Raw genomic sequence first — 21,089 nt, 5'->3', positions numbered from 1 at the left:
TGAAGTATCTCATTCACCCTTTTAAGTTACCAATGAAGGAATATAATTTATCATACACTGTTTTCACTGGCAACCCCACAGTGATGCTGAACATACAACAGATAGTAACTATCTTTCACTTGTATGGGATACATGGCAATCTGTGACATCTGCTGCTGCCACTTAACTAGGGTGTGGTGAGGCACTGTGGTTAGAAGAGCCACACCCTTGCTCTGCTGCACAGGGCTGCACTTGCAGGATGCTTAGTTGTGATTTTCAAAAGTTCAAATGATCCCGAGTTTGACAAATTCAGATTTGAGAATTTCAATACTAAGCTTGAGAAATTCGGGGTTCTTTTGTCAGGGAAATATTTGTACTATTGGATATCTACATTTTGTATTTTACAAAGCTGGTTTTGGAGTTGAGGAAATAACTCAGTCAATAAAGTGCTTTCCACGATTGTGTGAAGGCTGAGGTTTGCATCCTAAGTTAGTGTAGTAGTCTATCTCTAATCCCAATGGCTAGCAGTTGGAGGTAGGGGACCTCCAGGCAAGCTGGATATCTAGCCTAGCCAAATTGTGAGATCTGAATGCAGACAGATATTGCTTCTGTAAATAAAGTAGAGAGAAACTGAAGAAAACACTTTACATCAGCCTCTGGATTCAACATGTAAATGCACACACATATACATGTGCCTATAAATACTCATCCATACATATGTGAGCATACTTATAATTGTGCTGCATAACACATGCATGTATGTGTGCAAGCTCTCTCACACACACACACACACACACACACACACACACACACACACACACACACACCACTGATATAATATTTATAGAATAAAGCCAGGAAGACTTAGATAAGGCAAATGTGCATGCATGCATTCGTGTGTGTGGGGGGGGAGGGGAGAGGGAGAGAACGTCTGTATATGTTTTTTCAAGAATGAGTTTCTCTGTATAGGCTGTCATGGAACTCACTCTGCAAACCAGGCTGGCCTCAAACTCAGATCTGCCTGCCACTGTCTCTTGAGTGCTAGAATAAAAGGCATGTGCAACTACAGCCCAGCTAAAATGCCAATTCTTTTAGTGTATGCCAATTTGACAAATGTTTTGATCAGATTTTTATTTCTATTTTTGAAATTCATACAGATTGAATTATCCTTAGAAGAGAAAAATAATAAACTCCCAGGTAAAAGAAATCATAACAAAATGAAAGTGAATGATGATGTTAATAAATTCTTAGTATGTCAATATGTCAATGGCTGATTTTGATAGCTCAGAGACTGTATATGCTAATGCTCTCCACTTGAAAACAAAGCCATTCATTTAGTAATAGTTGCTTAGAACAGAGGGTCATGTCCACAAGTGTGGGACCTGGTGCCAGGAATCCCACACAGCTACAGCCTCTGCCACCTCTGCTGCTGGTTCGGCCATCGCGCACAAACTCAGGCTTGGGTATGTGAGATCAACTCTCAGAGGGATGTGGGACTTAGGCTTGAGCCCTTGAGACCAGAAGCTTGGCAGGACCCGGTGGGGGTGCCAGGCCAAGCCGAACTGAGCCAGAGAGAGGCTTCGGTGCAGGATGCAAGAAACTTTGGGAAAGAAAATCTCTTCCTACTCAGAGGTGTTATCAGCTCTTTAGAACAAAGCAACTCAGGCAGAGAATTTTAACGTGCATCACTCTTTCTTTTTTGCTCTAAGCTCTCGTATAAATACAATTTTGAAATGGTTTGGATTCTGACAACCAGCACTTCCTATTGGCTTGGCCTGAGGGTTTAGGAAGAACTTATCCACATATATGAGGGTGTTCCTACTCCTGCCTAGAGCTCTAGCCTATCTTACATAACCTGCAGTCACACCTACCTGTGGGGGAGGGACTTGAGGTGTAGTCAGTGCCCAAATGGGCAGTGTGATGCCTATGACAAGGGTCCTTGATTCATGGGAGTTCAGAAAGCTATCTGCCATCTCATTTACCATTCCCGAGGCTTCGGCTAGTCTTAACCGAGAATCAGGGATCGTAATTATGGCCTGAGTCCTTGTCCAACCCAGGGTGGTCTGAGTCACACACACAAGAACACAAACATTGACTATAAGATACTCTTTAGCCCCCCCTGTTTCACATACATATTCATATATGGTACATATGTTATTGCATGTGTATGGGTGGTACACATCTAGGCAGGTGCACATGCTCACGTATGCATGCATGCGGAAGCCAAAGGTTGATGTTAGGGAATGGTCCTCAACTACTCTTCTACCTTATTTATTAAAGCAGGGTTTCCTTGTCAAACCCAGAGCTAGATGATATTAGTCTAGCTATCCAACTTACTCTGAGGATCTCCATCTTTGTTCTCTGAAGTTGGAATTCCAGATGGGGAGCCATGTGAGTTTCAGAGGATCTGATCTCACTCTTCACACTCATGTGGCCCGGGCTTAAGCACTAAGCAATTCCCCTAGCCTGACCATAAGATGTTTTTTAACTTTAACTTGATAAATTAAAAATGTCAAAATAAGGGCTTTACTCTTAGCAACCCATAAAAGAGACTTTACCATCACATGCATTTCACTGATGAAAGGCTTGCTCAGCATTAATAAGTAAAAGTGGCACTCTGGGCCCAAAAAAACAACTTATTCTAATGAACAACTACAGATCAGAATCTCTACTTGTAAGAGAAATTCAATGTCATGATGAACTTGCCGTTCTCCCCCTTCCATCCATCCTTGCAGTTCAAGCCACTTTGAACACCACATCTTCTCTCTCATATGTAGGTTTTTAGCTTCAAATATTTTGTTTGTTTTTATCAGGAGTGCAAGTGAATGCCTGAAAACTAGAACAGGGCCATCAGTGGTAGAAGCATTAAGGGAAATGGGAACTGTAGAATATATGTAAAATGAAAGTATGCAGGAAGAAACAGAAAGGTCTACCTAGTGGAATGACAGGGATGAAGAAACAAGGGGACAGGGGAAGGGTTAACCAAGATGTTTATGAAAAAAGACACTATTGAAATCTATGATCTTGCAACACAAGGAAAAATTATAATAAAAGAGGATAATAAAAAAATGTGTTATGAGAGAACAGGGGAGAGCCTAGTGCCTAAAACATTAAGTGGGAATGGGATGGGGGTAGAAAGAGAGGGGAAAGAGGCAGTGGGAGGAAGGTTAACCAAAATTAATAATATATGAAGAGACTTTATGAAAACGTACTAGTTTGTAAGATAATACCACTAAAAAAGCATTTGAGAAAGAGTTAACCTGCATGTATCAACAATGCTGCTCCCAGAAAACAAGAGTTATTAAATAAAGATCTCAGTAACATTCATGGATTACCTATGTCTGACCTATTGGTCAAGAAGTCCACAGAAGCACCCAAAACAATATATGCTATTGACATTGCTTTTGTTTGCCTAGTAGATGCTAAGATTCTGTTGCTATAAACATTACACATCATGGTTATAGGGTACAGAGAAACCAACCTTGAGTTGATAAACCCTTTGGTGGCTGGCTTTTCTAGTGCTGGAAGGTACTCTGAAGGCTACTGGAGTAGAAATGGCATTACATATCATGCTGGCTCCTGCAAGTTTTAATACTGACCTATGTGGCAAGATTCTCATTGGAGCAATAGTAGCAAGACTGTTTATAGGGGTAAACAATCATTCTCTTGATGAGATTTGTGGCTTGCTCCACAGGATGGAACTCATATCTGGTACAGTTAGTATAGTTAAAACTCATGGTTTAGGAGATCATAGACCCTAGGGAGGACTCTACTGTCATTGTGAAATGGTTATGTTGTCAAACTCCCTTCTAAATATCTGTGCTTATACACATAAGCACAGACGGGGTGTCTCTCAACTTTGGCCATACCTAGTTCCTTATGCAGTAGGCAACAGTAAAGGTGGAGACTAATAATTTCTCAAAAGCTGAGAATAAGTGACTGAGATATTTGTATCAACCACCCTCCCACCAGGACCCAGGGGCCATAGTGGAAGAGTGGGTGGATAGATAAGAACTGGGTGATGGTGAAGATGCTGTGAAAAGCCATCTTCTGGACATGATATGGCTGTTGGACACATGAACTAACTCCAGGAGTGATTCCCTCACAAGACATGCATGTGATCAAGCCAGTTAAAAACTCCGCCCTCAATGGAAGATGGTCTACTAAGGTCACATCTGTAGCTAAGGAGCTATTGGTAGATGATGGATACTGGAGGATAGGAGGGCGGGGTGGGAGTCATTTTTCTTTGGGTAGTAGCCACTGGAAGGTTGCCCATTCCCTGCTGGATGACCCCACACCCATGGGTACATGGGAAACACTGACTGGATTTAATTGTTTAAAAGTAATGAAAATTTTTTAAAATGTTAAAGAATGACATGAACTTGGGGAGTTCTGGGAATAGTTGGAAGGGGTGAGCTGGGATACAATCAAGATAAATTGAATACATCTTTGAAATTTCACAAAGTAAATAAAAATGTTTAAAATATTTTTATACATTCTCTTGAAATCACGCCTTGCCTGGCCTTCAGTCTTCTGCACATTTACCTTCCTGACAAGCGATGCCTACTGACATGCTAAGCATTTATTTGTTTCGTTTTCTTTCTCCCTATTCTAATTTCTAAGCTTTCAAAGGCAAAGGCTCTGTTTTTGTTCATGTCCTTATCATCAGGACCCAGAACAGTACCTGGCACAGAGCTGGTACCCGGGGAGTGTTTGCTAATGAATCAGCTCTTTTGAACCCACTGGCCTTAGTAGTTAAGAATCTATATTCATCACATGATGATCTTTTGGGGACTTTCTTTTTTTGCAGAATTCCTACTCCATTTGGAGTAATAAAAAATAGGTAGAAAAAGAAGTTCTAAAAGCAAGAACATAGCCCGTCCTCTGCTTCCTGCTGCACTGAGATGGGAATTCCTATTCATACAGTTGCTCCTCCTTTGGCCCAGAGATTAATGGCACCACCTTGGTTTCTCTTTTTCAGATCTGAGATAGGGGCTCTAAAACAAACACTGAGCCTTACTTTTCTCTTTAGGGTCTAATCTGCACTACAAACTCAACTTCAGTTTTAACAAAATCTCTCATGTTCTAAGTGAAGACAACAGTTCGTCTTTTCCAAAAAGAAATGCGCTGGTTAGGGAAGATTTGTTACCAAGAAAATAGTCTCTAACCCTGTGGCAGTGGAAAACAAAAATGGAATGATAAAAAAATTCAAATCAGAGAAGCTCCCTATTTTCATCAAAATAACTTCTGTTCTGCAGTCAAATCAGTGGTCTCTGCCTGGCTAAGTCTGGAGACTCATCTCTGTACTACAAAGCATATGTCATTGTACTGCTTGGCTGGTTTCCCATCTTGAAATGATGCCTGGATTCTCAGTCTAGCTCTTCTTTTCCTTCTTGCAAAGTGCGTGCAAAGAAAGAATTCCGGGCTAAAGTTTCAGGTATTGAAAGTACTACACCTATTAACACTCGTTTTGTGTGTGAATTATACTAATTCAAATCCAAAGGATACACCGTCCCTACTTCTTCCAAGCTCAAAGGAAATGTATCAGTTGTGGCGTGAGGTTTCAGAGACATTTTACGCAGACCACACCGAGATTCTGCCTTTAGAGGGCATAGAGAAGAGCCTGTGATCTGCATAAAATGTCCCCAAAACCTCATTCCACAATGAGCGTAGGCATTGGGAATTAAAAACCATATTCTGTTCAAATAAATCATACTATTTGCTTGAGCCCTCTCAGACTGGCATCTTTGACAGTGTGATTTTACCAGCCCCAGAGTAACTTAGCCAGATCCTTCTCTATAGGGAGAAAATGGAGACCACTGGGGCTGAAGCTAGTGGACCTGGAACTGGGATCTTCAGTGGTCCCAGTGACTGTGGCAGGAACTCAGTCTACAGGCAGCTGAAGTCATCAAGAGAAGGGCAGCGTGAGTAGATATGCCCCACAGAAGCCTCAGGCAGCTCCACTGTGCATGGGGTTCTGACCACCACTCACAGTGCATTGCCACAAAGATGACTTTTAGAATTTCTATTCCTATTTCAGGATTAGTAATTACAAAGCTATAACCATTATTTTTATTGAAATACACATTGTCCTCGAAGTATAGTTTTTCAACTGATATTTTCATGGCTTGACACATGAGGGAGTACGGGAGTTCGGGGAGCACGGCAGTTTGGGGAGCACTGCTTTACACACCACTTTTCTTTTAGTACCCCAAGTTGTAAAAGATCAAGTGATAGCTCTATTTTATGAATTCCTATTCTTATCAGAAGGCCAACCAAAAACAAAGGCTCAAGCAGTGTGCACAGTCACTCCCGGGACCCTTTGCATTGCTGTGCTTTCTCTCTCAGAACCAGACTCAACGGGCAGCAGATGTTTCTTGAGGATATTTATGTTCTTTAGTGTCAGCAGAAGACATGGCACAAGCTTTCTTAACCTCTCGCTTGGTGCTTTTCGCCTTCTTTACTCTTGTAAGCCATGTAATTTTGAGAGCCACATTAGATTCTTTCCTGTTACAAGCTGGATACAGGTTAATATGACAGAAACTAGGCACAACCATCATGGTCTGTCTGGTCACGATGGCAGATTAATTTGGTAGAAAGGAAGGACAGCTCATGCTATTTGGCAGCCAAGGTTCATAAACAGCATTTCCAGCTCTGAAGGGAAGAATGGCAATCACGAATGTGAAGAGAGAATGTCTGACATGACTGTCTTGGAAGCGAGGAAGGTTCCACTGAAATGCCAGAAACCGTTGAAGCTTTCGCAAGCTCAATTATACAATTATCCAACAAACCTTTTCTGATCCCTTACAATGTATCAGCTAGCCATGTGTAGACTGGGAATGATTAAAATGGGCATATTATGAAAAATATATACTAAAATTTAGGACTTATTGCAAAGACCTTTTCTCCCCGTCCTCTCGCACCATTCTGTGTAAGTAGGATATCAATGACAATTATAGTTAACAATTGCTATGTTCCCAGCAGCATTGTTTATGATCTTCAAGACAGCCAGAAGCCATGAAAAGCTGTTGCCAGATCCACTGTAAGGCCCTGATAGCAAAGACAAGGCTGAATAAATGGGTACAATGGTACGCTTCTGCAACATGCTCTTACCAAACCATTACATTTTCCTGCCACACAGACAGAGGGAAACAGCAGCCAGGAAATAAAGTAAATAAACAAATTAATTTCAAAAATTCATGTGTATACACATATACATTCAAGCTCAATAGTGGGATTATATATATGATGGATAATTATTAAGCCCACTTTGAAAATGTTATTTCATGAGCAAGGTGTAAATCTGATGGCTAAAATTTGAAGATGCACGTATTCTTTCTTGATAAGAGCCTGAACTGAAAGAGATAAAAATGCAAAAGCCTCACACGGTGGCTGAGTTTTCTATCAGCCTGTAGATTTTAGAATAAGCTGTGAAATTCTCAACACATGTTGTTTGCACCACTGTGACCTCTGACCCTGCCTCCACCCTGCTTCCTGGTACTGGGGAGATGGAAACACGGAACTCCTGATATTCTACTGTGTCACGCCCATGGGAAAAACAAAACTCAGTGTGGAAGTGTAGTGTGCCACCGATGGCTGTCCTAAGTGACACACAAGCGTATGTGTGGGTCAGTGTGAAAGACAGTAAGCCCAGAAGGAGCCTGAACTGAGAAGTGAAACCAAAAGCCCAATATTGCAGACTGCATAGTGTTTCACTTAGTTATGGATTTTGCCCTGGTTTCTGTTATTAATGCTGGACATAATTCTATTGATGGAATACTTTCAGACTTTTCTCAAGCCTAAAGACAATGCTAATTAAATTCTTTCAAATCTTTGGCTTATATGTTTACCCAAGACAACCAGCATAAAGTAAAATTGTATTGGCAGAGTGCTATTTACACAATCTAACAAGCAGAAACCCCCATCGCTAAGATATTTTCATCTCAGAACAGAAGTAGACAAGGCTGATAGGCTGAACAGGAATGATGAGTACGCAACATTACAGACCACTCTTTTTAAATGTTTGTATTTCTAACACTAATTGTTAAAATAAGACCAAGTACTGTGATTAGCCACATCACCACAGGGCAGCAGTGCCTGCCTGCTAAGAAATGAGACTGAAGGATGCTTTCTGAACTCACACATTGGCTTCCCTGGTGGCCACCACTGACTTTCAGTCAGGCTGAGTCATTAGCAAGGTGACCATGTAGCTTCAGTCTCGTCGATTTTCCTTTCTGCTGTCAACAGTAATCAACGCCAGTGTTGTCCCATCAAGCACAGGTTAGACGATAGATTCTGTTGACAATAATTTAGAATACACCAAGAGTGGATCTTGTTATTCCTTCTTCTATGCACAGGATACTTACTGCCGGAGCATCTTTAGGCATCTTACTCTAAATGTATCACCAGTCTACCCTTAGAGAGAAAACAGGTAACAGGTTAAAAATGTGTACTTGTCTAGCCACAAGAAGAGCTCTGCCACGAAGCTTATCGATTTCTGCTTTAGAATTATTTCTGCTGTGATTACATTCTAACCCATGCTTTGCCTCTTAGCTCTGGCTTACAGGGCAAGAACACAATTGGCCAGCAGCAGGGTCCAAAGGGCCATGAGTCCGAAGGATGTACACTGAACTCACCACATTTGTTCATTTTCCTTACAGTCAGAGTTTGTGTTTCTTGTAGCCACAAGGAAATAAAAATATTTGGCTACAAGAGACTAACATATAAACCACGCTTGAATTTTAACTCTTGATTTCTTTAATTTCTGACTTTGCCTCTTAACTCAATTTGATTTGTAGCCGTTTATATTTCTCCCCAATCAGAATGCAATCTGGCACTGGGTGTGCACATTCCAAAAGAAGAGACAGAGGTTTAAATAGTTTTGCATCAACAGTCTAATCTTCAAAGTCTAATATTGCAGGTAGTGATAGGATACTAGGGGTCTCTGGAGGGTTATAGAAAGAGCCAAGAACCACCTCTGTGCATGAGTGTTCTCCTATTATCCCATTGCTACGGTACAATGCTGACCAACAGCAGCTTGTGGAGGAAAGGGTTTGCCTCATCTTACACTTCCAGGTCAGAGTCCATTGCTGAAGGAAGTCAGTGTTAACATCCAAGGCCAGAACCTGAAGCATCAACAATGCAGGGAAGCCACTTGCTGGCTCAGTCTCTGGCTCTTTCCAGGGCTGGTGTTAGCTAGCTTTCACGTTTAACCCGAGACCACTTTGTCCAGTTGAAACCCACAGTGGGGTGCCCCCAACCTTTATCAATTATCAATCAAGAAAATCTCTCTCACAGACCTTCCCACGGGCTAACCTAATTTATGTGATTCCCCAAATGAAGTGTCTCATGTCAGATAACTCTAGGCTGTGTCAAATAGACAATCAAAAGCTGACTAGGACAGTCTGTAAGACAGAGCTTCACAGAGGAAACTACACCAGGCTGAAGACATTTGGGAATTTCTGTTAGAATATGTCAGGGTTTGATTAATAAGAAAAGATGCTTTGTGATGAAAATAAAATAACCTTGTACATTCAAGTGAATAACTTAAAGGTTCAGAAGAAAATCTCACATCTTGGCATGAAGCTCCTTCCCTCCTCTACAGCATGGGCCTGACAGCACTAACGCAGCAGGGACAACCTGGGTGTCATGGAAAGGTGACACAGTTCTGTTATTCGAGGTGAACAGGGCTCACAGATACACTGCAGCAGGAGAAAGAGTCACTGCTGTTATACGTGCTCAGGGCCCCCGATGCTAGAAAGGAGTTAGAATACCACACATACATCATCGGTTACAGTCAGGAGACTCGCAGGCACATACATTTCTTGGGCTTTGAACATTTTAATAATGGTTTGATTCAGCTTAATCTTCATGGCTATCATATTATTATTTTCTACTAATATTGCCTACATTTTAGACAGGGAATAAAAGGAGGCACACCAAATTCCAGCAGCAGATGCAGAATGGTAATTATCATGGTCTGAGCTGTTGAAACTATTGTATCAGGTTTGCACAGTATAATGGGGGCTTCCAGTTCTGACACGGAGCTAAAGCTACAAACCCTCTTCACTCTGGAATTTCAGCGACCCCATTGATCCTTTGCTGTCTTGCCTTACCTCATCAAGTCTTACACCGAGAGAACATGACTGGGAGGGAATATTTGTTCCCACAGGTCCCCTTAGCTCTGCTCTCTACAAGTTCACATGCTCCGAGGCAGGCTATCAGATGATCAGCAGTGAAGGACATTCCTGTCCTAGTCAAAATGAACCTATGAATCTCTTGTCTTCTCTGATAAAGGGACTTTATAGGTATAATGAAGTGAGAGTGTCTTGAGGTGGAAAAATTATCCCAGGTTGCCAAGATTGGCCTGCTGTTACCAGATAAAATCTTGTAAGAGTGAAGAAAAGGCTCAGAGTTAGAAAAAGATGAAAAGATAGAAGCAGAACTTGGCGTGTTATGCTTGAGGATGAAGGACGGATTCACAGGCCACGAAATGCAGGCGACTTCCCTAAGGTAGAAGAGGGAAGAGAATCCTTTCCACACTGAAGCTGGCAGGAGCACATAGCCTGCTGACTTTTGTGTTCGGATTTCTCACTTCCATGTGAAAGAAGAAATAGATGGTGATTTAAGGCACTAGAATTGTGGTAATTTATTACAATAGAAAACATATGTGCATAAAATTTCTCAATTTCTCATCTTTAAACAGTTTATTTGGTTAGCGCGCGCGCATGCGCACACACACATGCTCTTGGGGGTGTTAGCGGATGACCTGAGTCTTTCCTGTGGGGACCAGACGCAGACCGCAGACATGTGTCTCTCTGCTCAGCTTTGGTTAACGGCTCTCGTATCTTTAATCCACCTCTTGTTCGAAAATCTACTGGAGAAGTTCCCACTGAACCTTTTAAGAAATATCTGGCACAAAATCAAACTTTCAAACAACAGTCTTTGACTTAGGAGTTATTCTGAGAGTTTATAAAAAGCTGGACCTCCTGATTTTCAGAGGACTACTTCCAGAACAATTGTATTTGCATTAAAGTAAAATGTAATGATCCGTGTAACTTTTGAGGGAGTGGTTGTGTTTCACTATGCATATCCCAACTCCCTCATTGTATTTGTATTTTGTAATAAAAGTCTTTATCTTTTCTTTTTAAAAATGGAATAAATACATTTGCATCACAATGAAAGCCCTCTGGAATAAGACTACTAAAATTGCTCCCAGCACTTCCAGTTTGTAAGCAAATACAGATACTGGAATGCAGAAATGCTTGTGCAAACAAGGGTAAGAATCTGTATATTAGCGAGTCAGAGTTCTAGTTGCATTAAGTGCCCCAGAGGAACACTGTGCTGGCTCTGAAGCAGAAGGAGAAGCAGCACTCATTAAAGACACATCACTTCTGCAGTTGATTTTTATGAGCTTGTTGTGGCCTCTGCCCACAGATATTAAGTAAAAAAACATCCAGTAACATGAAAACCTAGATTAAAATGGAAACTATCTTCCAAAGAAGTAAGAGCTACGTACTTATTATAACGTACATCTTGGGAGCTTTCCTTATCACGGAGCTCTGAGAAATCACTTGGGCTACCAGTAGATGCTAGCTCATTATAGAGGGCTGAGTCCCTTGTGGTACACAGTCCTGAGAGATGTTAATGTCCAATATGGAAAACTTTTCTTCCTAATTAATAATATTCATATTTGGTTGCCTTTATATCTATGTGCCTAAAATATGATTCAGTACCCAAGAGGCCTGGAGAGACGCCTCAGTGGTTAAGGGCTCTGTCTGCTCTTCTGAGGACTTGGGTTCCATTTCTAGCATTCACAACTGTCTGTAACTGCAGTTCCAGAGGATTTAACATCTTCATGTAGATATACGCTCAGGAAAAACACTAACACACATAAAATATAAAACAAATAAAAATTAAAATAGAGGAAATAAAATGATAATACTACAAATAATTATTTTTTGTATATAAATACTCAGATGTTGTTGAACTTTATTAAATCTTTCCTTATTTCTCTACTACTTCAATTGGCAGCATAATAATCTTTAGAGGTGATAATTAATTATATAAAGTCTTCAGTTTATATAATTAGATCCCTACTCTAAAAAGGTTAGGATACTTTTGAATGTTCCATATCACATTTTCAAATGTTAGCTAAAATACCCATTTCTCCTTCGATTAATAATCCTGATGAGGAAATGAAAGCAAAGGTCCGGAGAAGTTTCTGGATGGAGTAATCTTGCTCTCTTCTGTCCAGATGCACCCAACATTAAATGGCTTAAAGAGGAGGTGGCCATCCTATGACAGGTTTCAATGACATAGGCAGAGTCGCGAGTTATAAAATGAGATCTAGGAGGGATGGAGAGAGCTAGAACCATTCCGGAAATTAGTAAGCTGAGCTGTGGTAATGGTTTTCAAGTACAGGAACCCTCAGGAGGCAGATTACAGCTAGCTCATTTTCCTTTCAATGGAGAACAGGCACACAAGATTCCAATGTACCTTTTAAAGAGGGAACTTAGCAGAAGGGCTGTTGTAGAGCTCTGAAGTGTACTGATTCTTGCATGGTGCAGTAGTAGAACACACAGGCCACCTGAACAGGAGCAAGCACCAAAGGGGAAAGCCCCCCCGCCCCCGTGTCTGCAGGAGGTTGGTTCTCTGTGCACCATTGTGTGTCTTTCTTGCTTTCTTACCCTTAGCCTTCTGTCTTCATTTCCCTCCCTGACCAGACTGTGGAACCCAGACAAAAGACAAGAGATCTAAAAATGCCCACCTTTTCCCTTTCTCTGAGGATTAAAGAGATTAATGAGTGATCTGATTCTGAGAAAGACAAGCTAAACTCTTCATGGTCGCCATGAATAGAGATTACAAAATACTTCTTCCGAGGCCTTTATAAGTAGCTGTTGCATGGAACAAATTGGAAAAGCAGGGCAGATTTCTCACAAGGGCTGGACCAGATGGCCTGTGCACGTGCTCTCGGAGTCCTCCCTAACTGTCAGTTCCAACAAATAAAAATCACTGCTGGGCTTCTGGTTTGGTTTCCAATCTGGGGAATAGAAAACCAGCCTGTGATGATGTTTAATTATATTTCAAATTTCACTTTCAGGGGCAAAATTTGTGGAGCTGTCTCTAGTAACATGGAAGGTGTGAGTCTCTAGTAGCCATGTGAGTATTTCGGCCTAGCACAGACCTGTAGCCCTGTCTGTCCACCTGACCATGGGTTAGTGAACTTCTTTCTCAGGCACTAGTATTTTTAGATGCTGTGATGGTATTAGTTGTGGATATACAAGCTTATAGATTTGATGTGGTGGCACTTTGGGGGATCCTTTGCTTCTTCTCACGCTAAAAAACAAACCAAGACCCAGAAGTTGAAAAAAAAAGCTAAAGGACCACCAAGGACTTTGTTCTTGGAGTCAGGAGGCTTGAGTTTGACCTTGATCATCCCCTTAATTTCCTGGGGAACCTGAGGAAATGTTTTTTTTACATAAATCAGTGTTACTCCACAACTCCGTGTCTGGTACCCCCTCAGCAAGCCCCAGTAACAAACCACTTACTTATACAGATGACTTTCAGTGATGAAACTATCTATAGTACATTTAGATTCATCATAAATTGGCCTTAATACTTTATTTTTTAGTTCTAATTAGGATTTCTAATTCAAAACTGGTTACAGAACTATTTCTTAAGCATGAAACATAATTAACCTCTGGTATGAAATTGTTTTTTATCATGTCTAATTAGTATTTGTCTCAATGGCTTTGACAGTCTTTAAAGTATTTATTTATAAACGTGAGGAGGTAAGAGGACATATTTCCAAGAATCAATTCTCTTCCTCTATTGTGGGTTCTGGGTGAAACCAACTGTTAGGTTTGCACTGTTTTCCTGGCCCAGCTTTGAAATTCCTAATAGGTACTTGTGTACCACTGTTTATGAATTCTATTACTATCATCAAGGTAGTTTCCTTGTTTAGTAGTAGTTTTTGAGACATACTCAAAGAAGCCAAGTTTCCCCTATTTTGATCAAATATTTTCTCCCAAATCTCATACTACCCATTTCTGAATCTACCAAAGAAAGAATGTTAGTTTGGTGAAGTGAGTTTGAAAAATCAAAGTGAATCTTGGGAATCTGATAGAATCCTTTTGTTCACTCAGAACATCTACCTAGTTCTGATAAGCTGAAAAGTTTGCAGAAATGAAAATCAGGCCTTTTCTAACATGATGATGCTTCCAAGGAGAGTCATTGAGTGAACTGGGAATTAAAGACTCCAGGAGGAGCAACCAAGGGAATGAGATAGTTGTGCAGACTCCATGGATCAGTTTCTGTATACACACACGTGCTCAGACCTGGGCAACAGTACGTGTATTCATAGCCACACGTGCCCACCCTATACTTAGAACTCGGACAACATTTGCATGACAACATCCTGGGGCCCCCTTCCCTCCCACTATTTTCTCACCATCCCATGGACGCCAGACTTCTGGCTACTGCCTTGCAGAGGTGGAATAAACTCTGTGAAATTGACTCAGCTACTACTTTTTAGGAAGGTTCCTCCACCTCCCCGTTCTCACCATTTGGCTTTGAGGCAGAGAGGAAAGCCCACACTCAAGGGCGTCAGTGCAAATCATAATGGCATTCACCAAATTTTCTCTAATTAAAAGTTTGGCATTTTAAATAACCAGGCTACTCCCTTCCCTGGACTAAGCTCAAATATTTCCATCTGAAGCACAACTGTTCTGCCTCTTCTCCTGCATCTTTTCATCACACTGTTCTCTCCCACTTTCTCCCATGAATATACCACACACACACACACACACACACACACACACACACACACACACACACACAATGACTTTTATGTAATCAGTTGATAAGGCTGATCTTTTCTCTGAATTGCTTAGATTTAAAATCCACCCACTATTTGTGGGAGGCACCAGGGCAATAGATGCAATGTGTACTGGAGACATTCGACTCTAAGGAGCAGCACAGAACAGCATCTGGGATGGGGTCTGTGCCTCTTCTGTGCAGCCCTGATTATGCTAAGATCAAGAGTGCAGTGACATTCAATGCATATTCTTTTACTTTGGACCTAAACTTCTAGACTTTTAGAAGAACTGCCAGTGTAAATGTTGCCTAATTGAACTGTCAGCAGATACTGTTCAAGCTCCTTGGTGGGTCCTCCATTGCTGGTGGCCATTCTATGTCTTGATGTCTTACTCTACACTCCCATGATACCACAACATGATCCCCTTTGTAGTTACAATGTTCTTTCTCCGCTCTTCTCTGAAAAAAGTCCTTTGAGGGGAGAAAAGTCCACCTTCTAAAAGACAACGTGCTGTCAGTTTCTAATAATATAACTGGGACTGGTGACTCCGAAGCACTAGAGGAGACAAAGCGATGGACTTATAGCCACAGCAGGAAGAGGTCTTGTCACCGTGGAAGCACCGATTACGAACCATGGGGAAACCTCATAGACACACCCAAACGAACACACTCATGGCTGGTGAAATTGGAAACAATTCTATTTTATGAATCAATTTTCAAGTTCTGAAACCATAGTATCATGATGCTACCGCCGTTAACTCACCGCGCCGTGGACATTGTCTGTACACTCAAAAAAAATTCCTGAATGCCTATAATTACTTTTAAAAGTTTAATGGTAAAATGCAGCTAGCTACATACAGAAAAATTTGAAGTTTTAAAGGAAATTTCAAGATTATTTTTCAGGTGTGAAGCATTTTAGCAAAGAAAACTTTAAAATATTGCAAAGTGTAGCTTCAGGTTCACATATACTAAGTGCAAAGTATGTTTATGTAACTATACAGTGGAAGGTCATATTGCTATGGCTCGAAATTCTTAATAAAATTGAGCCTATCAATATTTAAATTATTATAGAACTAAAGCAGTAATTTCAGATCAGAATGATGGGTTTGATAAATACAAATGTGCTGTTATATAATAACAGAAGCTCCAGGCCATGTCAAGCATTAGCAGCTGTAGCATTCTAAAAAGTTTCCTTAGAACAGAACAACTCCCAAGCAAACAGAATAAAGAAGTCAGCGAGGAAACCTAGCTTAACCAACGACTGATTAGCTCCGAGTGGGTTGAAAGACGAATACGCATAGGTACATCTGTCACTTGGACACTTTCAGAGTTTCCACCAAGCTATCACATGGTGGTGAATGCACACCTAAGTCATAGGACAAACTAAAACAAAGCAACTGTGGGGCATGACCAAAGCACGGACTGCCTTAGACACAGGCAGCCCCGGAGCCAATAGAAGGAAGAACCTTGTTGCTCTGCTAACAATACCATTTGAACAGCAGCATGTTCTTGACAATTTTTCCCATTAAATCCTTAAAAAAAAACCTAGCCAGTTTAATATTAGATGCATACACAGTTATGGTGTGACTATAACTACCTTTGCAAAATGTAGATGATTGTACAAATATGATTGTTTCTCAGTTCTTAGTTTTATGAGCTTTTGACCTGTGGTTGGTATTCTTAGCTGTAAGAATTGAGTCTTAAATGGCACAATCACTATAGAAGCAGAAAGAAGGTCATTTATTTCTCAAGGTTATAAGCAGGTCCTGAACTGACAGGGGGCATTGGCCCCTTACATCACGGATGAACCTGGAAGGGTGGCTCTGCACAGGGAGTTACATGGCGAAGAAGAAATCACTCCATATAGACAAAAGCACACTTGGCAGCCTCACATAGGAATATCACCTTAGTGCATAGCCCTACAAGAGTGTGTCACAACAGGAAATTCCAATATCGACTTGTTGATGATGGTACCTTTTCCCAACTTGAAGCTAGTTCCTAAGCCTTGTTGGCTTCTGCATTTGAGCACATAGTTCTGGAATAGAATAGGTATATAATAAATTATTACTGACTAAATGAGTGTGTCCTCACTCCACAAAATTGCTATGACAATGTTTGTTTAGTAGACACTTCAGATTCATGGACCACCCCCCCCTCCCCCCCCCCCGCCACTTCCCGAAAGGAGTTCAGGGCTATTCCTAAAAGCTCCAATGTGGGCACCATCTTCAAGAATAAGAGCATTATGATCATAAGTAATTAGTAACTTACTGCTCTCCTTTGTTCCAGCCGTCACCCCCAGATAATGTAGAGAACCCGATCACCTCCCTCATTGCACACAATCATTTACTATTTATTCTTAAGTCACTCCATGCACTCATATTCCATTAGATGAAACAATGGAACAAAAACATACTTCGGGCAACAAAAATAGTCCCAGTATTTTGGGCAAGCCCATATTAATTGCCCAACTCCTCTATAACCTAAGAAAGCTGGCCACATATATAGCATTATCTCCTAGTCTCTCTCATACATAGCACTCTTGAGTAGAATTTAGAAGAGGGAGGCTGGATTCATACACGCACATAAAGCCCCTGTCCTAGCTGGAGTGGTTCTGAGTGAGAAGAGAAGTGGAAAAGAGCCATTTTGTTTAGTTACCACAAACTCAAGAGTGCTGAAGAACCCGGATGATTGTCAGTGAAGAGCTGTGCTTAGTTGCAAGGGATGAGAGGCATCCGAAGGCGTGCCCTCCACACCGACCTTCTGGGGAATGAGACAGTTACGGTCCAATCCAAGCTCAACTGTGTTGATAGGAAACCTTAACAGAGAGCCCCTGACAGCAAGAGCCCAGTGAGACAAAACTGTTCCATGACGACCCCCTGCAACACAGCTATGAAGGTGTCACACAAACTGCTGGGGCTGACTTTTTAACTCCTGCCTTACAGGAAAACTCTTTATTGTTCTGCCAAATTCTGCAGGTCCCATTAGTGCCACCTGGCCCTGGTGTGCCTTGCTCTTGGACTCTGTCCTGGAGGCCACAACTTATCCCCCCCCCCCCCAGCAGCTTAGCTATTGGCTCAGCAGTACCCACCGTGCACAGGACTAAGGCTACGTCTGTGCCACAGCAGCTACACAGCTGTCAGAGCATCAGAGACTGGGGTCTCATCTGGACAAGTCATTGTGTGGGGTCCTCTGTCCATCAGGAAAGCAAAGCAAAGTAGAGGGCTCATAATCTGACTTTTCAGGGAGTGGACCACAGTCAGGGGGTTATTTGGTGGCCTGTCTCCACACTGCAGTTGTGGCCCAGAGCCCCTGTATGCCTGGCTTCCTCCCACTCCGCTATTGGTTTTCTTTCTCAGTGGCTTGTAAACATCAGAAGGGCAAGTCTTGCTGTTGCAGTGGAAGGCTTCCATAACTCTGCAGATAAAGTTTCATCAAGGCCAACTTTTATAGAGAAGTTTAAATGCTTACTTCACACAGACAACCCAAGTCTTAAACACGGTATTTTAATTGTCCTGAGTTCATCTTAACCTAAAATCTGGTCTCTAGCAAATGTGGGAGAGAGAGAAAAAAAAAAGCAAGGAACAGTTACACCTGCAAATGAGATTAGCCAAAGACCTCTGAGGGCGTCTCTGCTGCTCTCCTTAGGAGAAGTGGGGAGGAAGTGGAGAGCCCCTGCCCAGAGGGCTGCTGCAAAGTTGGAGCAGTGAACTGTTTTTACTACAGAAGATTTCTGTCTATGAAAACAACGAGTTTTTCGTGATACAGGAAACAGGAACATAGACCCCATGGGCATGAAAAAGCTGATCCCCTGTATTTAACCACACTCACACTTCATTCATTTCAGGCAGTAATTTAGATCTGAATACAGCAGTGTTCACCATTATAGGTATTTACCATTATAGGCATTTCTTGCTACCACGGACCTTCCTTAAAAGCCGCCCTTAGCACGTTGCCTTGGTCTCTCTAAGATAAGGAAAGTGCAGGGTGGGATAGGAAAGTGTTCCGAAGAGCTTGAGCGTAGACTCTCCACCCTGTGCAGCGAGCAGGCTTGCTTCTGCTCCTGCCAAACTGTCCTAGCAGAAAAGAGTTTCAAGCTCCTCCGTGTGTTTTCTCTGCTGTCTGGAATTCATTAAGGTCCTAAGGTGTTCATAACACTAAGAATATACAAAATGGGCCACCGCTTAAGAATCGCACACATGCATGCGCAGCAGCTTGGGCTTTTCACCTCTCCCCCCACGAAAGGCTAATTTAAAAGCAAACACCTGAGAATTCTAAATTCAGCAAACCAGCGCCGAGTTAAGCCACTTCAGACACGAAGACCTGCCTGACTGAACCTTCAAAGAGCACAGAAACCCCGGACAGAGGGACCTCATACCTATATTTCATGCCAGTCTGCTTTGCGGTGGACTCTTTGAGAGAAATGTGATGCTGAGGGGTGAAGGTCCCCAGGCTGCGAGCGATGATAGCGACAGTGCGGAATTTGGCCCGGGCTGCGTTCACCACATTGGGGGCGGTGGAGCTCTGCTTGCTCAGAAGTCGGTCCTCACCATTTCGACTCTTCAAATTGTGCTCTGTGCAGGCTATGGAGACTTGCATTGCTTCCCAGGACAGCGCAAGGTCCTCTCAGAACCCCACAGCACAGGCGGTCGGCAGAGGGTGAGCAGTTGGGGGATTTCAGCTGTCTTTTAACCCCTCTCGCCCCCTTCCTGGATGCCTTCAGAGGAGTCCCAGCAGCTGACTTCAAAACCCACACAGTGGCAGGAGAGGCTAGGTGCCGGACAGAGTCCCTGGGACCCAAAGAAGTAAACAGCCAAGCTGGAAGTTGTCTCAGCAGCTGGAGCGCGTATCAGCCTCCCCAATCTTCCCAGGCTGTGATCTCGGCTGATTAAACAGCCAGATCCATGTGGTCAGGAGGCTGGTGCAGAAGCCTAGAGCTGAGCATTCATGGTGACTGCACACAGCCCTGCCTGGAGCCAGTCCGAGGTGCCTGAATGCAGAGGGCTGGTTTCTGGGCGCTGGCTCAAAGCAACGCAGGCATACCGCAAGATGCTCTGCCAGCACCCTCTGGATCACAGGCAGGAGGCTCAACTGGAGAGGAGCATCCCAAGAAGCAGCCAACAGGAAGCAGGGCCCCGCAGACCCGTGGTCTCCATCCACTGTGCCTGTCAACTACCTCCCTCCGGGACTTCGGGACTTCGGAGGAGGATGCGGAGGTGGAGGCTTCTCAAGACCCCTCCCCACTCATCCTCGGGCAAAAGCTGGGTCTCCTGAGCCAGCACTTACTTGGTTAGCAACTGCACAGAAGAGCTGGGAGGTCCCTTTAAGGAGCGCCTTGCCTTTGTGTGCAGTGGGAAGGAAAGATCACTGTGACCACTCCTTGCTGAAATAGGACTGGGAGGGCTGTTCCTTCAGGGGGTTCTGCCTTGATGCTACCAAATCTTGCTGCAGCACAGAGTTGAGACCGGGAAGCTTGAATAAAGTGTTCCTAGAACAGCAGCACGCTACTGATTAACGGGTGAATACTCTTCTGATTTGCTAGAACACAGCTTGGAATTCTACAATTAGCCTCGTCAGGGTTCATATCCTCTCTGTACGTTATTTCTTATGCAGATAAGGTAGAAGTTTCCCGAAAAGCCACAGGGCAGTCTGTATGGAGTGGGGTCTGTTAACTTACTGCAAATTTATTCAAAATACCAGAGTAGAGACTTCTGGGATGCTGCAGGGAGCAATAGGTCCTCCACGCTGGAGGGAACAGGTGGGGATGGGTGCAACCGGAAAGAAGCAGGTCAGCATCAAGGCCCAGAAGGTTCAGGAAAATAGCAGGATTCATATGTACTGTCATGGTCACAGAGATGGGCAGCAAGAAGTTCTACGAGCTGAGCCTGAACCCATTTAAGATGCATTTCTTGCCTGGCTGGATGTCCCATTTAGAGCAACTACTCAAGAAACATGCTCAGACCAAACTATCAATTAGTTGATCATTTTTCTCCATATGTGAGGAATATCTTATCCTGTGGATTTATTTAAATTACAGCTTCTCTGAAAGTGTCTTTCTAAATGTGATTCCTAACAGACCCACTGTCAAGGAAGGAGAAACAATAAATGCTATTTGTGACTCTGTCTCTGTCCTTGGCAATAGAGATCAATATGGAAGGAAATTTAGAAAGCTCTGCCTCAGTCGTCAAGGAGCAGGCGATTTGGGTGGGAGAGACTTAATTATGCTGAAAATCACATTCTGCAAGTCCATAGGAGTGGTACCCACGCTACGCACACCAGAATGAAGAAGGAAAGAA

The 21,089-nt window shown here is 42.6% G+C and overlaps 1 protein-coding gene across 5 annotated transcripts in view; it reads right to left on the bottom strand.

The window, feature by feature from the left end:
* The window catches only part of KCNAB1 (potassium voltage-gated channel subfamily A regulatory beta subunit 1), a gene marked incomplete at its 5' end in the record, with an annotated part of 412,738 nt that overhangs the window by 243,138 nt on the left and 148,511 nt on the right, over positions 1 to 21,089 (bottom strand). For 2 of the 5 annotated variants that reach the window (XM_080916528.1, XM_080916530.1), the window contains one exon: positions 19,172 to 19,418. The exons of the other annotated variants lie outside the window; for them this stretch is intronic. In XM_080916528.1, coding sequence (XP_080772654.1) covers positions 19,172 to 19,392 — 221 coding nt within the window. Of the gene's footprint in view, positions 1 to 19,171; positions 19,419 to 21,089 lie in introns of those variants that run through there. 5 annotated transcript variants of the gene reach the window in all.

The sequence above is a fragment of the Micromys minutus genome (genome assembly GCF_963924665.1).
Source record: "Micromys minutus genome assembly, chromosome: 4".
NCBI classification, from domain to species: Eukaryota; Metazoa; Chordata; class Mammalia; order Rodentia; family Muridae; genus Micromys; species Micromys minutus.
The sequence above is the reverse complement of the archived record's forward strand: the minus strand, read 5'-3'. Positions and strand labels throughout refer to the sequence as shown.